The sequence below is a fragment of the Trichosurus vulpecula genome, chromosome 6 (assembly GCF_011100635.1).
Source record: "Trichosurus vulpecula isolate mTriVul1 chromosome 6, mTriVul1.pri, whole genome shotgun sequence".
Classification (NCBI taxonomy): Eukaryota; Metazoa; Chordata; class Mammalia; order Diprotodontia; family Phalangeridae; genus Trichosurus; species Trichosurus vulpecula.
Window position 1 is genome coordinate 64158096 of NC_050578.1, and position 18695 is coordinate 64176790.

The 18695-nt window shown below is 38.6% G+C and overlaps 1 protein-coding gene across 2 annotated transcripts in view; it reads right to left on the reverse strand.

Moving 5' to 3' along the window:
• Window positions 1-7182: 7182 nt before the first annotated feature.
• The window catches only part of LOC118853487 (all-trans-retinol dehydrogenase [NAD(+)] ADH7-like), a 29837-nt gene continuing 18324 nt past the window's right edge, over window positions 7183-18695 (reverse strand). For both annotated transcript variants that reach the window (XM_036763594.1, XM_036763593.1), the window contains exons 6-9: window positions 17578-17838; window positions 14015-14150; window positions 11127-11265; window positions 7183-7381 (exon numbers count right to left, since the gene is read on the reverse strand). In XM_036763594.1, the coding sequence (XP_036619489.1) occupies window positions 7357-7381; window positions 11127-11265; window positions 14015-14150; window positions 17578-17838 (561 nt within the window). In that variant the 3' untranslated portion in view covers window positions 7183-7356. The remainder of the gene's footprint in view (window positions 7382-11126; window positions 11266-14014; window positions 14151-17577; window positions 17839-18695) is intronic.

An 18695-nucleotide genomic window follows, 5' to 3' on the forward strand; every position in this document is an offset into this window, starting at 1 on the left:
GCACCTATAATTCATTAAGGCTCTGTGAAGATTTCCACAATTCTGTTAGGAATTTAAAAGAACACCAAATAGATAAGACTAGAGTGAACAGAGGGTAATACTGGAGTAAACAGAGTCAGATGAGGCTAGGCTGGAGAGGTTTACTTAGCCAGAAACTTTCCCCTTTAAGTTAACATTGTCTCCAAATCAAAATGAATAATTAGAAAGCACTATTTAAAGTGCATGATGGGGTAGCTAGATGGCACCATGGATAGAGCACTGGCCCTGAAGTAAGGAAGACCTGAGTTCAAATTTGGCCACTTAACTAGCTATGTGACCTTGGACAAGTCATTTAACCCTGATTACCTTCGAAAAAAGAGGACATGATGAAACTGAAGCAAGTACTTGAGATAGAGAGATTTCTTAATATAACCCCAAAGAAAATACAATTTTTTCACTTGGCTGATTAAAATACCAAGATTATGGACCTTTTAGGGCAAATTTCCTTCATATAGGATTTGTGTTTAATTTTAAGGGGACTTAGTTTTTCTCATGTGTAAAGAGAATGGGTTGGACTAGATCACAGAATCCCAGATATAGAAGAACCTTTGATTTTAAGATGCAGAATCTTACAGATCATAGAATCTTAGTTTAACCTTGTCTCATGCCCACAAGGTAGATTTATAATATAGAACCTGCATTCATAGTGATTCTGTTCTTAGAAGGGTAGTTATGAAAAGATGCCCAGCAGCTGGAGAGAAAAACTCTCCAATGGTTTTGGGGGTGGGATGTGTAGAGATTCCAGTCCTGTGCTAAGTAAGGTCTCCTTTGATTGCCACTTGAGCTCTAAAGATAAAAACACACACCAGAGACAATGAAGTCATATCGATACTAAACATATATGCACCAAATGGCATAGCATCTAAATTTTTGAAAAAGTTGAACAAGTTACAGGAGGAAAGAGATAATAAAACTATGCTAGTAGGGGACTTCAACTTTCCCTTCTCAGAACTAGATAAATCTAACCAAAAAATGAACAAGAAAGAAATTAAGGAGATGAATAAAATTCTGGAAAAATTAGATATGATAGATCTCTGGAAAAAAATTGAATGGAATTAGAAAGGAATATACCTTTTTCTCAGCAGTACATGGTACCTACACAAAAACTGACCATGTATTAGGACATAAAAACCTCACAACCAAATGCAAAAAAGCAGAAGTAGTAAATGCATCATTTTCAGATCAAAGTGCAATAAAAAATACATTCAGTAACAGAAAATTGTAAGAGAGATTAAAAATTAATTGGAAATTAAACCATCTAATCCTAAAACAAGTGGGTCAAAGAACAAATCATAGAAATAATCAATAATTTCATTAAAGAAAATGACAACAATGAGATGACATACCAAAATTTATGGGATGCAGCCAAAACAGTACTTAAAGGAAAATTTATCAGATCAATGAATTGGGCATGCAACTGAAAAAAAAACAAGAAAAGGAGCAAATTTATAAAAATACAAGTCATTTCCCAATTGATAAATGGTCAAAGGACATAAACATGCAGTTTTCTTCAAAGAAATCAAAGCCATATATGGTTATATGAAAAAATACTCTGAATCACTATTGATCAGAGAAATGCAAATTAAAATAACTCTGAGGTGCCACCTTATACCTATCAGAATGCCTAATATGAGAGAAAAGTAAGATGATAAATGTTAGAGGGGGTGTGGGAAAATAGGAGCACCAATGCACTCTTGGTGGTATTGTAAACTGATCCAACCATTCTGGAGAGCAATTTGGAGCTATGCCCAAAGGCCTATAAAACTGTGTATACCCTTTAATCCATCAGTAGCACTTCTGGGTCTATATCTAAAGACATCCAAAAAAGGAGAAAAGGACATATTCATGCAAAAATATTTATAGCAGCTCTTTTTGTGCTGGCTAAGAATTGGAAATCAAAGAGATGGCCAGCAACTGGGGAATGGCTAAACAAGCTGTGGGCTATGATTGTAATGGAATATTGTTGTGCTATAAGAAATGACAAGCAGGATGATTTCAGAAAAACTTGGAAAGATTTAAAAAAAAACTGATGCATAGTGAAGTGAACAGAACCAGGAGAACATTGTACATAGTAATAGCAATATTGTTCGAATGACTTAGCTGTTCTTAGCAATACAATGATCCAAGACAGTCCTACAGGACTAATGATAAGGCATATTTTCTGCCTCCAGAGAAAGAACTGATATTGACTGAATACAGACTAAAGCATGCTATTTTTCACTTTCTTTTTTTCTTTTATTCAGGTCTTCTTGTACAAAATGACTAATATGGAAATGTGTTGCATAATCACACATGTATAACTTCTATCTGATTGCTTACCATCTCAGGGAAGGGAGAGGAGGAAGGGAGGGATAGAATTTGGAACTCAAAGCTTTAAATAAAAACATTTTTAAAAATTGGGGAAATAAAAAAAATAACTAAATTCAGAAAGTGGACTATATTCTCTACCAATTCATTATTATATGCAAATGATATTTGGTATCAATGTTGCTATATGTGAATGCAGGGCTCCCAAAACCATCTGTTCTAATTTTAGCCACAATACTAACCTCTACCAGGTATAATTCCACAATTTCATTGCCCCAATTTCTCTATCTATAAAATAATAAAGTTAATTGGATGAGCAAAGAAAAAGAACACAAAGACACCTAGCAACATAACGGCAGAATAAACCACAGGCATTTATAAGAAACAATATTAAATCCATCATAGGTTTTCTATAACAGAAAAAAAATTTTTGAGAAAGCACAAAAGGAAGTAAGGTTGGTACAGATAAGGACACTGAGAACCAGAGGAAGGTGTCTGATTCCTTCCAAAAGCAGTGGTTCCTGAGGGGGTAAACGCTATTGTGTCCTGACATTCCTTCTGTCCCAATAGAAAGATGGCTGAGTAGATAGAGAGTCAGCTTCAAAGCCTGTCATATTCAGATTAGTCTCAACTCTAACATATCCTGTCTGTATATGTTGCCCTGGGAGAGTCACTTAACCTTTTACTGCTCTGACACTATAAGCTCTCCCTTAGCACACTACCCGTTGGCTTCTCTGGCCTCCTTCAAGACTCAACTCAAATCCTACCTTCTCTAAGAGGCCTTTCCAGGTCTCTTTACTCCCATTGCTAATGACTTCTCTTAGAGATTGTGTTCCATTGACATGGTGTATATCTTGTATCTACCTAGTTATTCTCATGCTGTCTTCCCCAGCAAAGCATGAGCTAGCTCCCCAAGGGCCAGAATGATCTTTTTGCCTTCCTTCCTCATGCCAGTTGTTGGGACATAATAAACTTGCTGACTGATGAAGAAGTTACAGAGAAGGTGGTGACTCAAAATGGTAGTGGGATTTCCTTACCCAGTTGTTCTCTATATCAGCACAATCACAGATCCAATTTGTATTCCATTCTAGTTATATTTTAACTGAACATAAGATAGTGTGAATAACTGCTGGTATTTATTTTTCAGAATCCTATAAAGATAACTTGGAGAACTGCATTTTTATTTTTGATGAAGAATGTTTGCTAGATGTTGCGACTCCAGGAAATAGGGTCCCAGCCTCCAAATTATATTATTAAAGCAAGAGGCCTTGCCAAAGGCAGGCCTGGAAAGGGAAATGAATGTTGTAGATAGACCTTTAAGAAAGTGCTTTTAAAATGACCATGTCTAAACTAAACTGGTGGAGAAGGAAGGCCACAAAGAATTCACCCTAGGCTGAGATTCTAGGCCCAATCATCCACAGGTTTACTCCTCTCATTTAGCTTTGGGTAAACTGAAATTTCAGTGAGGCAAGCCATGTAGTTCTCTGGGGCCCAGCCTCATTATGTATTAAATGAGAAGAATTGGACTGGTCCTTAAAGCCCCTCCCAGCTTTATAGTTTTTCTTCTTTATTCTTATAGTTTCTGATGCTTCTCAGGTGTTTCAGCAATTAATCTCCTTTTCCTAGAGCAAGAAAAAGTCTGAGAAAAGGGTTACATCAGCTCATCAAAACTGAAGTCCCTTTTCCCTGGGGAACACGAACAATTTTAGGGCCCAGGTCAATATTAATAGACCAGCTGAAACCAGGAAACCACCAGTATTTTTCTGATTCTTGCTATACCTGGCTTGCCTCCTCTCTGCAAAGTAACATTTGCATTTTGATGGCAATTTGTCTATATCAAAGTAAAATTTTAAAAGAATTGTAACCTTCCCCCAAGCCTTCATTTTGAGAGGTAACATAACAGAGAAAACAAAGGATTCTAATAGGCTGAGGTGAAGAAGGAGTCTATTACAGGCTTGGGGGACCAGGGAAAAGGCACACATATGGGAAACATAGTCCTATATATGAAGTACAACAAAAAGGCCAGTTTGACTGGCCCATAGACTATGTGGAAAGGAGTGACACGTAAGGCTTTTGTTTGTTGTCGTCCAGTCGTGTCTGACTCTTCAGGACCCAATTTGAGATTTTCTTGGCAAAAATACTGAGTTGTTTGACATTTTTTTCTCCAGCTCATTTTACAGATGAGGAAACTGAGGCAAACATGGTTAAGTGACTTTCACAGGGTCATATAGCTAGTAAGTGTCTGAGGCTGTATTTGAATTCATGTTTTTCTGACTTTAGGCCCAAAGTTCTACCCACTAAGCCACCTAGCTACAATGTGTAAGCTAGAAAGGTAGAAAAGGTCAGGTTGTAAAATAAAAAAACTTTAAGTCATAAATAGAGTTTCCATTTGATCCTAGAGATAATAGGTAGCCATTGGAGGTTATTTGAGTAGGAGAGTGTCATGGTCAGATTTATCCTTTAGGAAAATCCCTTTAGCAGCTAGGCAGAGGATGGGTTAGAAGTGGGGTATGATATCAGGTAAGAAGAACAGTTAGTGAGTTACTGGTCCTGGATAGAGGGAATAAGGACCAATTTAGCATTGGCTAAAGCAAATCAGGGCAGCTAGGTGGTGCAGTGGACAGAATACTGGCTCTAGGGTCAGGAAAATCTGAGTTCAAATCCAGCCTCAGACACCTACTAGCTTGTGACCCTGGGGGAAATCGCTTAATCCTGATTGATTGCCTCCAAAAAGAAAGAAAAAGGAAGTCATGTGCATACAGATATTAATTAAATGTGTAGGAACTGGTAAAGTTAACACAGAAAATATAGAGAAGAAAAAAGAAGAGGATCCTTATGGATATGAATAGTGATCCAGTAAATTAGACTCAGAAAAAGCTGTCAGACAGAGGGGAGGACATTCATGAAAATCTACAAAGGAGATAGAGTAAATTATAGATTAATTATCATCTGCCTCAAAAGAGGAAATTTCAATACCAGAGAACTCCCCACATTGATGAAGTCTCAGGTCCACACTAAAACAACACATTTTGGAAAACAAGTCTTTTCATTAAATGCGCCAGGCAAATCTCTGAATTTGCAAACTGCAGAATAGTGGTTCATCTACATCCTTATGGAGAGTTTCCTCATTGTGAATCCTCTATTCTGATTAACTCTTAAATCTGGAAAAAGTCCTGTCCCCTTTCTGAGAATGACAGAAAAAAATATGCTATACTTATCCCTTCCACACTATGACTTTCCCCATCGCATTTTTGCTGTCTCTGGGGTCAGCATAAAAAATTAAATGGGAATTTTGGGGGAGTTTTGCAGAAGCTGCAGTGCAAAGGCCAGAAGACAACACAGAGAAAGTATTTCTGCTTAACATTGACCTACATGTAGCCTACGACCAAATACTTAATCCATACCTTACAACAAGGTACTGTAAACACCCATAAAAGAAAAAGAAAAAAAATCAGAATTCTTCTCTGTTATGAAGGGAGGGGTAAAAAATGTTACACAGATTTTTCAGATCACAGGGGCATTGAGCCCCTAACCCCCGAGATGTGGAAGTGGTAACTGAATATACTGAAGCCCCACTTGGGTGCCTCACTACAGTGCGAAAATGACTCAGGATTCTATAATCGCTTTTAACCTAGTAGGTCTCACCAAGCTGGAAATTCTGCCCTGGGGGCCAACTCTGCGGCTATCAACTGAGGACCATTCTAGCTAAGCATGAAGGTGTTCATCATCAAAGGATTGTTACTCTCTGAAAACCCATAAATGTAGGATGAATGCGCTCTCTCTACATCAGCGAAGGAAGTGTGTACATGAATAGAATACCATATCTCTGGAACTCAAAGTCATCTGTGACGCATAAATACTGTCCCCAAAGGGTGTTAGGGCGGATTAACTTCTATATGAGCAGGGACTTGCAAAAATATTATGCTTAATTTCCCATCTAGAAGAATTTGTATGCATATATTAATTTGGAAATTGTCAGAATGAAATTCTATTTTAAATATTCAGTTCAAAACGGTGAAAAGGCGTCTATTTTTTTTTCTGAGAGAGTCAATCCTTGCAGAAGCGCTTTCTTTTCTCCAATTCCACACTCTCCTTTTTCATTTCCAACAGATTATTTCACAGTGCCTTTTGGAGTGAATTGGGGAAATGCGCAATGCCTGTGAAGACAGCTGCTTGAGGGCAGGAATGATTCCATTTTTGCTTTTGAATCCCCAATACCCAGTATAGCACCTGGCCCAGAGAATGGGCTTTAATAAAGAGGCATATCGAATTGAATTGAAATGTATCATATACTTTCCTTAAATTAAAACTTACATATATCTGTATATGCATTATGTATATAAATATGTACACACACATACATGCATATATATATACATATTCCCATATATTTCAAATGGAAGCAAATAAACTGTATAATGTGATAAGACAACGTTATTTAACAAATTAAATTTATTTTTAAAAAGTGTATTTTTAAAGTATCCATCTCCTTTGATACATAAAGGGAAAAAAGAAAGGAGAAGTCAGGTATAGGCTTTCTGTGGAATAAATATAACTCGAAAAGTCTTTCCAGAGTTTTATTGTAGCGCCCTCCAACTCCATGCAATGCCTAGCCTAGCTTCCTGGAAGTAGATGATGGGAATCCTTGTAGAAGTAGTTTTTAAAGCTCTTATTGCTTTTTACCCAAGAAAATTTGGATTCCACTTAAAATTCCTACTTCTGTCAAAAGTAATGAACTTATACCCTTTACTGATGTTCCAATCCAGGATAACCTACTTTCTACAAATTAAAAAATAACAGCATTAATACCCTGCTACTACCACAGTGTCAGTGACAATGTTAATCCCTTATTTTGGAAAAGTTTATTTATTCCAAGGTACTTAATTTCTGTTTTGTGTTAAACCCCACAAGAGATAGAGCATACATCCCATCAAAATTATATGAAGGTGAAATATCAGAGAAAGAGTCAGCTGCTGATGAATCCACAGGTACCTCCCGTGTCTTAGGAGCTCACATCAGAAGGACTGTTCGAATGCTGAAATGGAAAATGTAAGATCCTGTTAATATCTTGTTTCTGTGTCTTCTAAGAAAGAGTTATTTAGTATAAGGTCCTGATCAAAACTATGATGCACCTTTCTAACTAATATGCACATAGATAGTAAATGTAGTATCTCTTTAAATAAATGGTGGACCTGAAAGATAAACTGGCAGAGCCCAGAGGGAAGCTTTAGAAGCCGGAAAGATGTAGAGGTCAGTGATGCCATTTCTACTGGCCTCAAGATCTATAATGAGTGATGTGTTTTAGATCCAAAACTAGGGCTCACCTTTCACACATGTAAAGTAAAGGGGTTGGAAAAGATGAGCTCTAGAGTCTGTCCCATATCTATATCTATCATCCCAGAAGCCTTTGCTTTCTAGGAAAATACAATGCACAGCTTCCAATGCTCTTGGCAAAGAAGATGAACTGGGACAGATTAGTAAATTTTTGTTAGGAAAATTGGTTTCCTCTTCTTTTATTCAAATAAGAGATTATAGTCCATTATGTGAGATGCCATTAAATACTGGTGGAATGTTGACATTCAAAATTGGAACCTCTGTCCCTAGAATTGCTGGCCTTTAGCTAGGCTAGAAAGACCAACCTCAGCCACTCTCCTGCTCTCCCAGAGCCTATATTTCCTCTTCTGTAAAATGAAGGGACTGGGAAAAGTTATTAATTGGGCATACTATTTGAGCCAGTGATGTCATTGATAAGTCTACACCCCAAGGAGAGGATAAGATCCCTTATGTACAAAAATATTTATACCACAACTTTTTGTAGTAGCAAAGAATTGAGAAATGGGAGTCTATTAATTGGGGAATGGTTGAGCAACTTATGGTATATGAATATTATGGAATAACACCATGCTGTAAGAAACAATGAAAGGGCATGGTTTCTAAGAAAGTTTGGGACACTTTTGTGAATTGACATATAGTGAAATGAACAGAAACAAGAAAACAATTCATATAATAACAACAATATTATAAAAACAACTTTGAAAAACTTAAAAACCGTGGTCAGTACAATTCCAGAGGACTCATAACGAAACCTGCCACCTGCTTCCTGACAGAGAGGTGATAAACTCAGAGTACAAATGATCAAGACAAAATTTGTGGTCATGGCCAATAGAAAAATCGATTTTGGTTGACCCTACATATTTGTCACCGGATTTTGATTTACTTTTCTTTTTCGGTTTTGGGTGGAGAGATAAAAAGGAGAAAAAGCAGATTTGAGTTAAGTTTTAAAAATTTAAATAAAACCCAAGTCATTCACCATTTGCATTCATGCTCACTTTCACCTTCCCAGGAGTATCAGAGTATGATATCGATAATTCTCAGAGTTAGCACCTGTATGGAACAAGCGAAGTCTCCTCAGAAACATTTATACCCAGAAACTGATATATAGCACCTGTGGCCAGAAAAACTTGCTCGCCAACATAACCCTGACCCCAGAGCTTAACTGCAGATATCCTGTTTTTCTATAAGGGTTGCCTGGTCCCTTGTCTCCAGGCAGAGTATTCCCATGTTTATATTGTGCACCCTGAATTCCAGCCAATGGGAAGAAAGGAGAGTGGTCAGAAGGGGGCTCACGTTATCACTATAAGAGTAGGCTTTGTGTACACTTGCACACGCACTCCTGGTCATTGCTGTTAGAGAGTCTGGGGCTCTGTCTTTTCTCATAAGAAAGAATAAAAGCCTTTTCTAACTCCCTACTCAGACTCCCAGCCTTGCTTGTCCCACACAGTACACACATAAGAAATCATCTCAGGGGGTGGAGCCAAGATGGTGGCTGGAAAGCAGGGACTTGCTTAAGCTCTCCCACAAATACCTCCAAACACCTGTAAAAAAATGACTCTGAACACATTCTAGAGCTGTGGAACCCATGAAATAGCAGAGGGAAGCAGGTCTCCAGCCCAGGACAGCCTGGATGGTGACTGGGAAGGGTCTATCGCATGGAACTGGGAGTGGAATGGAGCAGAGCCCAGCGTGGGCTGTGCCGGGACAGACCAGACTAGGAGTTGGGCGGAGCAGGCCTGAGGGACATGAACCATTGAGCTGTGGCAGTTACCAGACTTCTCAACCAACAAATGCCAAAGACCACAGATCAGGTTAGTGAGAAGTCTGCTGGATCGGGTTAGAGAGTGGTCTAGCCTCCAGCAGTGGCAGCAGCAGCAGCAAAACTGAGTATAATGCTCCAAGGCAAAATATGGATTTTCAATAAAAGAGAGGACTTCCAAGCATTCTTGAAAAAGAAAAGACCAGAGCTGAATAGAAAATTTAACTTTCAAATACAAGAATCAAGAGAAGCACGAAAAGGTAAACAAGAAAGAGAATTCATAAGGGACTTACTAAAGTTGAACTGTTTTGTTTACATTCCTACATGGAAAGATGATGTGTGTAATTCATGAGACCTTTCTCAGTGTTAGGGTAGTTGAAGGGAATATACATATATATAAACAGAGGGCACAAGGTGAGTTAAATATGAAGGGATGATATCTAAAAAAAACAAAATTAAGGGGTGAGAGAGGAATATATTGAGAGGAGAAAGGGAGAGATAGAATGGGGTAAATGATCTCACATAAAAGTGACAAGAAAAAGCAGTTCTGGGAAGAAGGGAAGAAGGGACAGGTGAGGCGGAATACATGAATCTCGCTCTCATCATATTTGACTTGAGGAGGGAATAACATACACACTCAACTGGGTATCTTACCCCACAGGAAAGTAGGGGAAAGGGGATAAAAAAGGGGGATGATAGAAGAGAGGGCAGATAGGGGAGGAGGTAATCAAAAGCAAATACTTTTGAAAAGAGATAGGGTCAAGGAAGAAAACTGAATAAAGGGGGAAAGAATAGGATGGAGGGAAATATAGTTAGTCTTTCACAACATGATTATTGTGGAAGTGCTTTGCATAATGATACATGTGTGACCTCTGTTGAATTACTTGCCTTCTTAGAGAGGGTGGGTGGGGAGGGAAGAGGGGAGAGAATTTGGAACTCAAAGTTTTAAAAGCAAATGCTCAAAAGATAGTTGTTTTTGCATGCTACTGGGAAATAAGATATATAGGGAATGGGGCATAGAAATCTATCCTGCCCTACAAGAAGTAAGGGGCAAGGGGATGGGGGTGGAGTGGGGTGACAGAAGGGAGGGCTGACTGGGGAATGGGGCAATCAGAACATATGCCATCTTGGAACGGGGGGAGGGTAGAAAGGGGGAGAAAATTTGTAACTCAAAATCTTGTGGTAATCAATGTTGAAAACTAAAATATTAGATAATAAAGTATGAAAAATTTAAAAAAAGAAATTATGAGATTATCATTCAGTGATTTTAGATGTCATCAAAGCCAACCTCATCAATCTACAAAGAAAGAAAGCGATACCCAGAGACATGAAGCAACTCACCAATCAAGAAGTCACATGATTGGCAAGGAGTAGGACTGGCATTTGAACCTAAATCATTTGAGTCTATACCTAGCATCCTTTCTACTACACTGAACCCAGGTGACATCATCAAAGTGACCTTCAATTTTGTGAAAGAAATAGGACAATAAACCCAATGAATGAAAAAAAGTACAAAATGCCAAGGAAAATATATGTTCATCTGGGATAATGTAATACTAATTTTACAAGGATTTTTATTTTGTGAAAGCCTCAAATAGAAAAATATCATGTGAACAAGATGATCAAATTTATAAATTCTGTATTATACGAATTGCATTTTGGTATGACCAACATATGAAACACATACCTTTCTCCTTTGCGGAGTAAATCAAATCCTTCGTTGATTTTGTTAAAAGGCAAAACATGGGTTATTAACTGATCCAAGTCAAATTTCTTTGCCATAAAATCAGACACTAGTTTTGGGATGTCATCTCTGCCTTTCCAACCTAAAAAAAAATAAGTACCAGTATTTTACTATTTATATAATTTTTAAAAATCAGTCAGTAAACAAACATTTATTAAGTGCTTACTATGTGCCAAGCATGGAGGAGGTGAGGCACAAATCACCAGAGCCTTCTTATGTGAATTTTGGCACTGTGAAAACTGTGCAAAAATGAAAATTTAAGAATAACGGAGGGGTAAAAGTTTTTTGAGCCTTTAAGTCAAATTTTAAGACTTTTTGTACAAGCCAATGTTGGAGAGCTGGTCCCTTAGGAAAGGAGACCAGCGCCATCTGCTGGAAGACGACAGACCTGCCAAACTATAGAGGGTAGTGAGCTAATAGAATGAAAACTAAGCACTAGGAAGCAGGGATTGTTCACCAATGGTGAAATGACCATTGCCTGGAAGCTTAGGAGAGCTGCAGCAGAAAGACAGAACCTGGAAATACTTATGGAAAGCAGTTACTGGTGATATTGGCTGAGTACAGAACTATACAAATCTCTTAAGGGAGAAGGTTCTACATTTTGGTTCTCAGATGCAAGTCCTTAAATCTTCATTGATTTGTAAAAATAAACAAAACTATTCATGTTTGAAGGTTGTAATCCTATGTAACTGACTGTGTCACATACTAAATTTCCCAGAGCATTGAGGTGGGGATTTGAGTCATAGAGATGCCTGAAGTATAACTAGGACCCTCATCTCTAGGGAAACTGACACGTGTTGAATTTGTAAGTTTCTCAAGGGCAGGGACACCATAAATGCTTCACTTAACCATATATCGAACTCAGAGAATGTCAAACCCTCAATAACAGGGACAGGTAATTACGGAGTATTGTTGGCTAAATTTTCATGTATTATACTGTCCCTTTTCTCCCATTTTATCATTTATTTCAAAGACGTATAGAATTTTTTTGGCCTGGGAACTGTTTTTCATGTGTGGTACAAAGTATTAACTAGAATTATAGAATTTTTATAGTTAAAACAGAATGAAGAGGTCATCTCTCTCATTTTACAGACAAAGAAACTAGAGCCTCTCAGGGTTAAAGGTGAAAATGACTTGACTAATCTTCTTAAAATAAGTCCAGGTCTTCATTCCCTATATCAGGCTGCCTCTCTGAGACTTCAAAGGTGGGTTATTACCCACATTAATAGAAGTTAATTAATAGAAATATTTAATGAATAGGAATAGAGAAGAGAGGAGAGGTGGTACATTTGATTGGGAAGATAATGTGATATAGGTACTTTTAAAATGGTACTGAATAGAGATCAGGAACCTAAGGGCTTTACAGTAGGGCCTGTTCCTTGTTAAATGACTACTCCTTTCAGTCCCACCCCATCCTCCTGCGCCCTTTACCAGAAGCAAAGTAAAGTTCAACCTGTAATGCTCTTTAAGCTTTTACAGCTGATAAAGATTACAGCAACAGAAGAGAAAAATAGAACAAATGCTGGTCTTCAAGGTGGAGACTGGTTTTGAACACAGAACCTGCTATTTATGAAAATGACAATGGGCCACTTGTTCAATCTCTGTGATGTAATAGTTGTGTCATTTTAAAAAAGTGAATAAAGCTAGTATTAGTTATCTCATGGGATGGTTGTAAGGAAAGTGGCTTGTAACTTTTAAACACAGTGTAAATGGGAGTTACTATTGTGAAGGTCAACTCATCTCCCTTAGTATGAATCCATAGCCTTCTGTAATTTCTTATTTATGCTAATTCAGGAACTGAAGTGCTGTTTCGCAGTCTAGGAAACGTGTGTACATGGCCCTATAGACATTGCGCAGAATGTTAGAGCAAACCAGAACTTCCAGCCATGAGCATTAATGTAATTGAATATTGCAGTATTGTAAGAAATCAATACTATGAAGACTATAGAGAATCATGTTAAGACTTATATGAACTAATGCAAAATAAGCAAAACCAAAAACATATATACAATAACAACAAAAATGAAAAGAATACCCCCACCCCACTCCAAATATACACGTACAAAATGGAATGCTTTATAATTAAAATGCCTAAGCTTGATTCCAGAAGAGAGGTGAGAAGACACAGCTCTCCTTCCTCTTTGTAGAAGACTATGGGTGACTAGGCAGCTAGATGGCCCGGAGTCAGGAAGATGTGAGTTCAAATCTGGCCTCATATGCTTACTAGGTATGTGACTCTAGGGAGTCACTTAATTTCAGCTTGCCTTAATCCACTGGAGAAGGAAATGGCAAACCACTCCAGTATCTTTGCCAAGAAAGCCCTATGGACCACTGGGTCACAAAGAGTTGGACAGGACTGAATAACATGGGTTTAGAACATTTCCTGTAGTGTCAGACTTAGTTAATATGTTGATTTGGTGAACCTCCCAACCCTCTTTCTTTTTCTTCTTTGCTACGGGGATAGCTCTTTGGCTATGGGCCGATGGGGATATATACTTGGACGTGAAACTAAGGTAAAAGAATTCAATAAAAGTTAACATGAACATTATTTATAGCTACAAAAATGCCTTCTAGGGAAAATATTTCTATGGGCTAACTCAGAAATGACTAAACCTTTTGAAAACTTGAGTTAGAAGTGATGGTATTGAGACAGCAATTGGTGTAAGATCTAGCTCATTTTTTTACTTTTTGATATCCTCTTTATATTTCCCTTCCCTTCCCTTCTCTTTCCTTCCCTTCCCTTCCCTTTCCTCTTGCATTTGTATTCCCCACACTCAGTACCATTTCTGACACATGTCTAAATAAATACCTCCCATTTCTTGACCACACACCTCCAAAACAACATCCTTTCCAGGTGCGTCCAGTGAACAGCAGCATGGGATCATAGGTAAGCATTTTAGATGACGGAGGAGCTCCTACGACCACACTGGTCCCATAGCTCAGATGACAGGAAGCCAAGGCATCAACCTGATGTGCAAATGAAAGAGTCAATGTGTTTCTTATAGTATTTATCAGAATGGAAATGGCTCTGTGCCTTGCTCCATCGCCACCAATTAGCACAGTCCCCCAAATTAGTGAATCGACAAGCTTCTTTTCAGAGCTTACTATTGGCCAGGTGCTGGGCTAAATAATGAGTTTGCCAAACATGAAATGGTTCCTGCCTTTCAGGATCTTACCTTCAGGGTGTGTGTATGGGGCAGGGGTGGAGGTGGGGAGGTTTAATATGTACACTTAGAAGCATGAAAAAAATCTATAAAGTCAATAATTTGATAAAATGTGGGTGTTGGGGTGGGGAGAAGATGCTAGCAGCTGGTGGATCAGAAAAAGCTACACGAAAAATGCTTCATTTAAGCTGAGATTTAAGGGAAACTTGCATTTCTATGAGGCAGAGGCAAAGAGGGAGTCTGTTCCAGGCATAAGGAATCATCTGTTAAAAAACTGAAGCATGACCCCACATGTTGACTCAACTTTTCATTTCTTGTGTAATGAAACACATTTTGAATATTGTAAAGACCTTACAGTTCTCGATCTTCCTGCTATAGACATTTCCCTCCTGAAGACAGGAAACAGTCATAGGATCCTAGACTAAGAGCGAGAAAAGACCTTAGGATCGATCACTTGAGAAGAAGCTCCTCATTTTAGAGCTGAAGAGGCTGAAGTTCAGAGAGGTAAGCAGCTCTCCCAAGGTCCAAAAGCAGCAAGCGGCAGAGCCAGGATTTAAACACAGGTACGGTGGGTCAAAGTTCAGCCCTTTTTCTACAGCACCAGGCCAAGATTTTTTTAAAATTTCATTTTCACAATAGTTCCAAAGCTGAAATGCTCTCAGACCAGCACCACTAACCACAATGCCTAAGATGAACCAACAGTAAAGTAGTACTGAAACTCTGAGCAATTCTCTCTGTTGGTTTTTCAGACAAGATTTAAAAAGGAATAGGAAACCACATGTGCACTGGAGAGGAAATTTCTTGCTTTCTATAAAGAAACTGAGATTAATGTAGATCATTTATTTGTTCCTTTTCTCTTCCTTCCTTCCTTTTCTTTCTTTTTCCCTTCCTCTCTTCTTTCTCTTTCTTCTTTCTTCCTCTCTTCTTTCTTCTTTCTTTCTTTCTTTCCTTCTTCTTCTTCTTCTTCTTCTTCTTCTTCTTCTTCTTCTTCTTCTTCTTCTTCTTCTTCTTCCTTTTTCTTCTCGTTCTCCTCTTCCTGCTTCTATCTGCATCTGTCTCTGTTTCTGTTTCTCTATTTCTCTCTGTCTCTCTTTCTCTCTCTCTCTCTTCAGGTATTTGCTAAAACTAGGTTACAGAGCTTAGTAATACCTTTCTTTTCAGTGTTCATTAAGGATAATGCAGAAGTTTTGTTCAGATTTATTTTGAATACTAGTAATACCTAGTGCAAACATATTACTATTGTAAACGTTCAATTAAGCATGCCATTGTTTGCCCTCACAATAAATCTAAATGGTATTAGGTAAGAGGCCAAGCAAAGTCCATTGATGGCAGGCAGCCATCATTAATTAGGAGTTACTTACACCTAGGTCAGTGAAGGCACCAGCAGTGAGATTGTAAATTGATTTCCTAGCCAATGATGATCAGTAGGGACGTCAGCTCACCCCTTATACATTCCTGTCTTCCCTACACATTCCACCCTTGGGCCAGCATGGCGGCCCCTTAGTTGGAGGCAGAACAAACGTACTTACTGAGCAGCTTCAGGAAGGGGGTTTCAATTTGTGTTTGGTAATCTGAGGGAAGGGTCCACTGTGCTAATCTGAAGGTCTGCTCGCCTTGGCTGATTCACACAATGGTAAGCAGAAACCTCAGATGGGGAAAGTAAGGAGTAGTGAAGGGGCAAGGATTCCTTGGGAAAAACATGCAACCACCAAAAGAGTCCCTGGTGGCCCCCTGTCTTCCCCTTTCCCCTCCTGTGCTGTTCAGGTAGATCACCGGGACCGCTTGAGCTCTTTCGAGTCACATGAATGTGTCTACTTCTCTCCTCATTGGATAATTGGATGGTACAATGGACCACCCTGGATTGCTGGACCAGAAGTGAGGAAGGCTTGAGTTCAAATCTAGCCTCTTACTTGCTGTGTGACCCGGGGGAAATCACTTAATCTCTCTTAGCTTCAGTTTCCTCATCTGGGAATAAGAATATCTCCTTCCTGGCAGGGTGATTGTGAGGATAAAATGAGGCAATAGTATTTTGAAAGTTATTTGTACCGGGCCTTGAGTCACAAAGAGCTGAGTTTGAATTCAGCCTCTGACATTTGCTAGCTGTGTGACCCTGGGCAAGTCACTTAACCTGTTTGCCTCGGTTTCCTCTCTATAAAAGAGGGTTGTTGTGAGGATTGAATGATATGATAATTGCAAAATGCTTAGCACATTACCTGATGCATTGTAAACACTATATAAATGTTAGCTATTCTTCTTCGGGAAAGTATATATTTTCTTTGAATGACTGATTGCTAATGTCTCTTCTAACTCATAGAAAATAATGTAGCATGACTGATGTGGAAATGTGTTTAACATGATTGCACATATATAACCTATATCAGATTGTGTGCTGTCTTGGGGAAGGAGGAGAAAAAAGAGGGAGGGAGGGAGAAAAATTTGGAACTCAAAATCTTCTAAAAAATGAATGTTAAAAACTATCTTTACATGTAATTAGAAAAAATAAAATACTATTTACAAAAAAAAATTAATTTTAAAAAAAGAAGACAGTGTTGTGGTCCTCTATTTGACTTCGGCAATGTAAATGTTATCTTACACTTCAAATACTCTTGGTCAGTTTCTAAATATATTGGTCAGTGATTAAATGAATGAGAATGACCCTAAACTACTATATCTAAGTCAGCCTCAGACCATGCTTCACATTGTATCTAGCCCCAACCAGGACACCAAGGCCCAGCTGGCACAGGTATCCTGGCATTTGCCCTACTCCCAAGAATCCACCCCAATATCCGTATCTCTAGCTTTATGACTCTTGTTCTAAGAAGAGTAATCATATCAATACTGCCACTGCCCCTGGAAATGGTGTGAAAATCTATGGCTCCATTCTTAATCCTTACGATCCAGATAGTCAATACTCCCTTCCCTTCCCCTGCTCTTATATATGTGTTTTCTCCTTCTAGTAGAACATAAGTTCCTTGAGGACTGGCACTGTCTCACTTTTGGATTTAGAAATCCAGAAACTAGCCCAATACTTGCGCAGGCTTACTCAATTCTCGTTGGCCAACGGAAACTGGTTTCTATGAACATAGCTTTTGTCTGGGTACTGTTTCCTAAGGATGCTAAAATAAATCGGATTATTGAGAGGCGAACTCTTATCGTTGCTCAGCTTTGACCTGAGGTTGACCAGTTAGCTGTGGCTCCCCTCAAATCCTCTATACCTGCTGATTACTTACCATGGTTTCAAGGCGCCCAACCACCTCAAAGGTATACCCAACAGAATTGTCCGTCATCTCACTCAATACTTCATTGATGGGCTTTGTGTAGTCCTTAGGGTTGATGCACTCAGTGGCTCCTACGGACTTGGCTTTATCAAATTTGTTCTTGTTAAGGTCAATTCCAATGATCCGGGAAGCACCGGCTGATTTGCAGCCCATAATGACTGAGAGGCCAACTCCTCCCAGCCCAAAGACGGCACAAGTAGATCCAGGGGTGACCTATGGTGATGACAACATACAGGACCTTAGTAATTAACAATTGTACCAATAAAAGTGAGATTGTAGTAAGTCTGAAATCTTGAGAAACATGACATCTAGAGCACAACTAGCTTGAACTGATTCTGATAGTGATACTTTGAAAAAATTAAAAACATAGGCAGTTCAAATATCAGAGACAGAGACCTCTGCTCTCTTCTATCTGCCACCTCAGAAACTTTCATTAAAGGAAACACATAGAGGTACTTATGGAAGAAGAATTCATAGCCATATTGTTATCACAAGTAACTTTACTTATATCTTTATCAGACATTCCTTGATTCCCCTATCCCAATGTTTCCTTGCTCTTCCCCACCCAAGTCTTTATATTTACTCTGAATATATTATTTCCCCTAATAGAAGGTAAACACCTTCAGGACAGGAATGGTTTCACTTCTCTTTATGTCCCTGGCTCTAGCTCAGTGACTGGCGTATAGTAAGACTTTAAATAGATACATGTTGGTTGATTAGTTGATTCCTGCTTGTCCCAATATTTCAATGGATCCATGAACTCAATAATAATGGTACTCCTACAGTGTAAATCACAGCACAACTATAATTAATCATTCTGCCCTGTTCTTGCTCATATTTTTTCATAGAGTTTGTATGGAAAAATCTACCCAACACCCTGAAGGAATTTTTCTAGGTCTCTTCACATTCCACTGTTCAGCTGTCCGTAATCAACCTTTCTCACCATGTACCTAGCCTACCTTCTTTGCCAATCATAAATTTTCTCAGTGATATCTCTTTACACTGGTATTGGACACCACTGAACAAAATCCAACAAATTCAAATACAATAAACATTAATTATGTATCAAC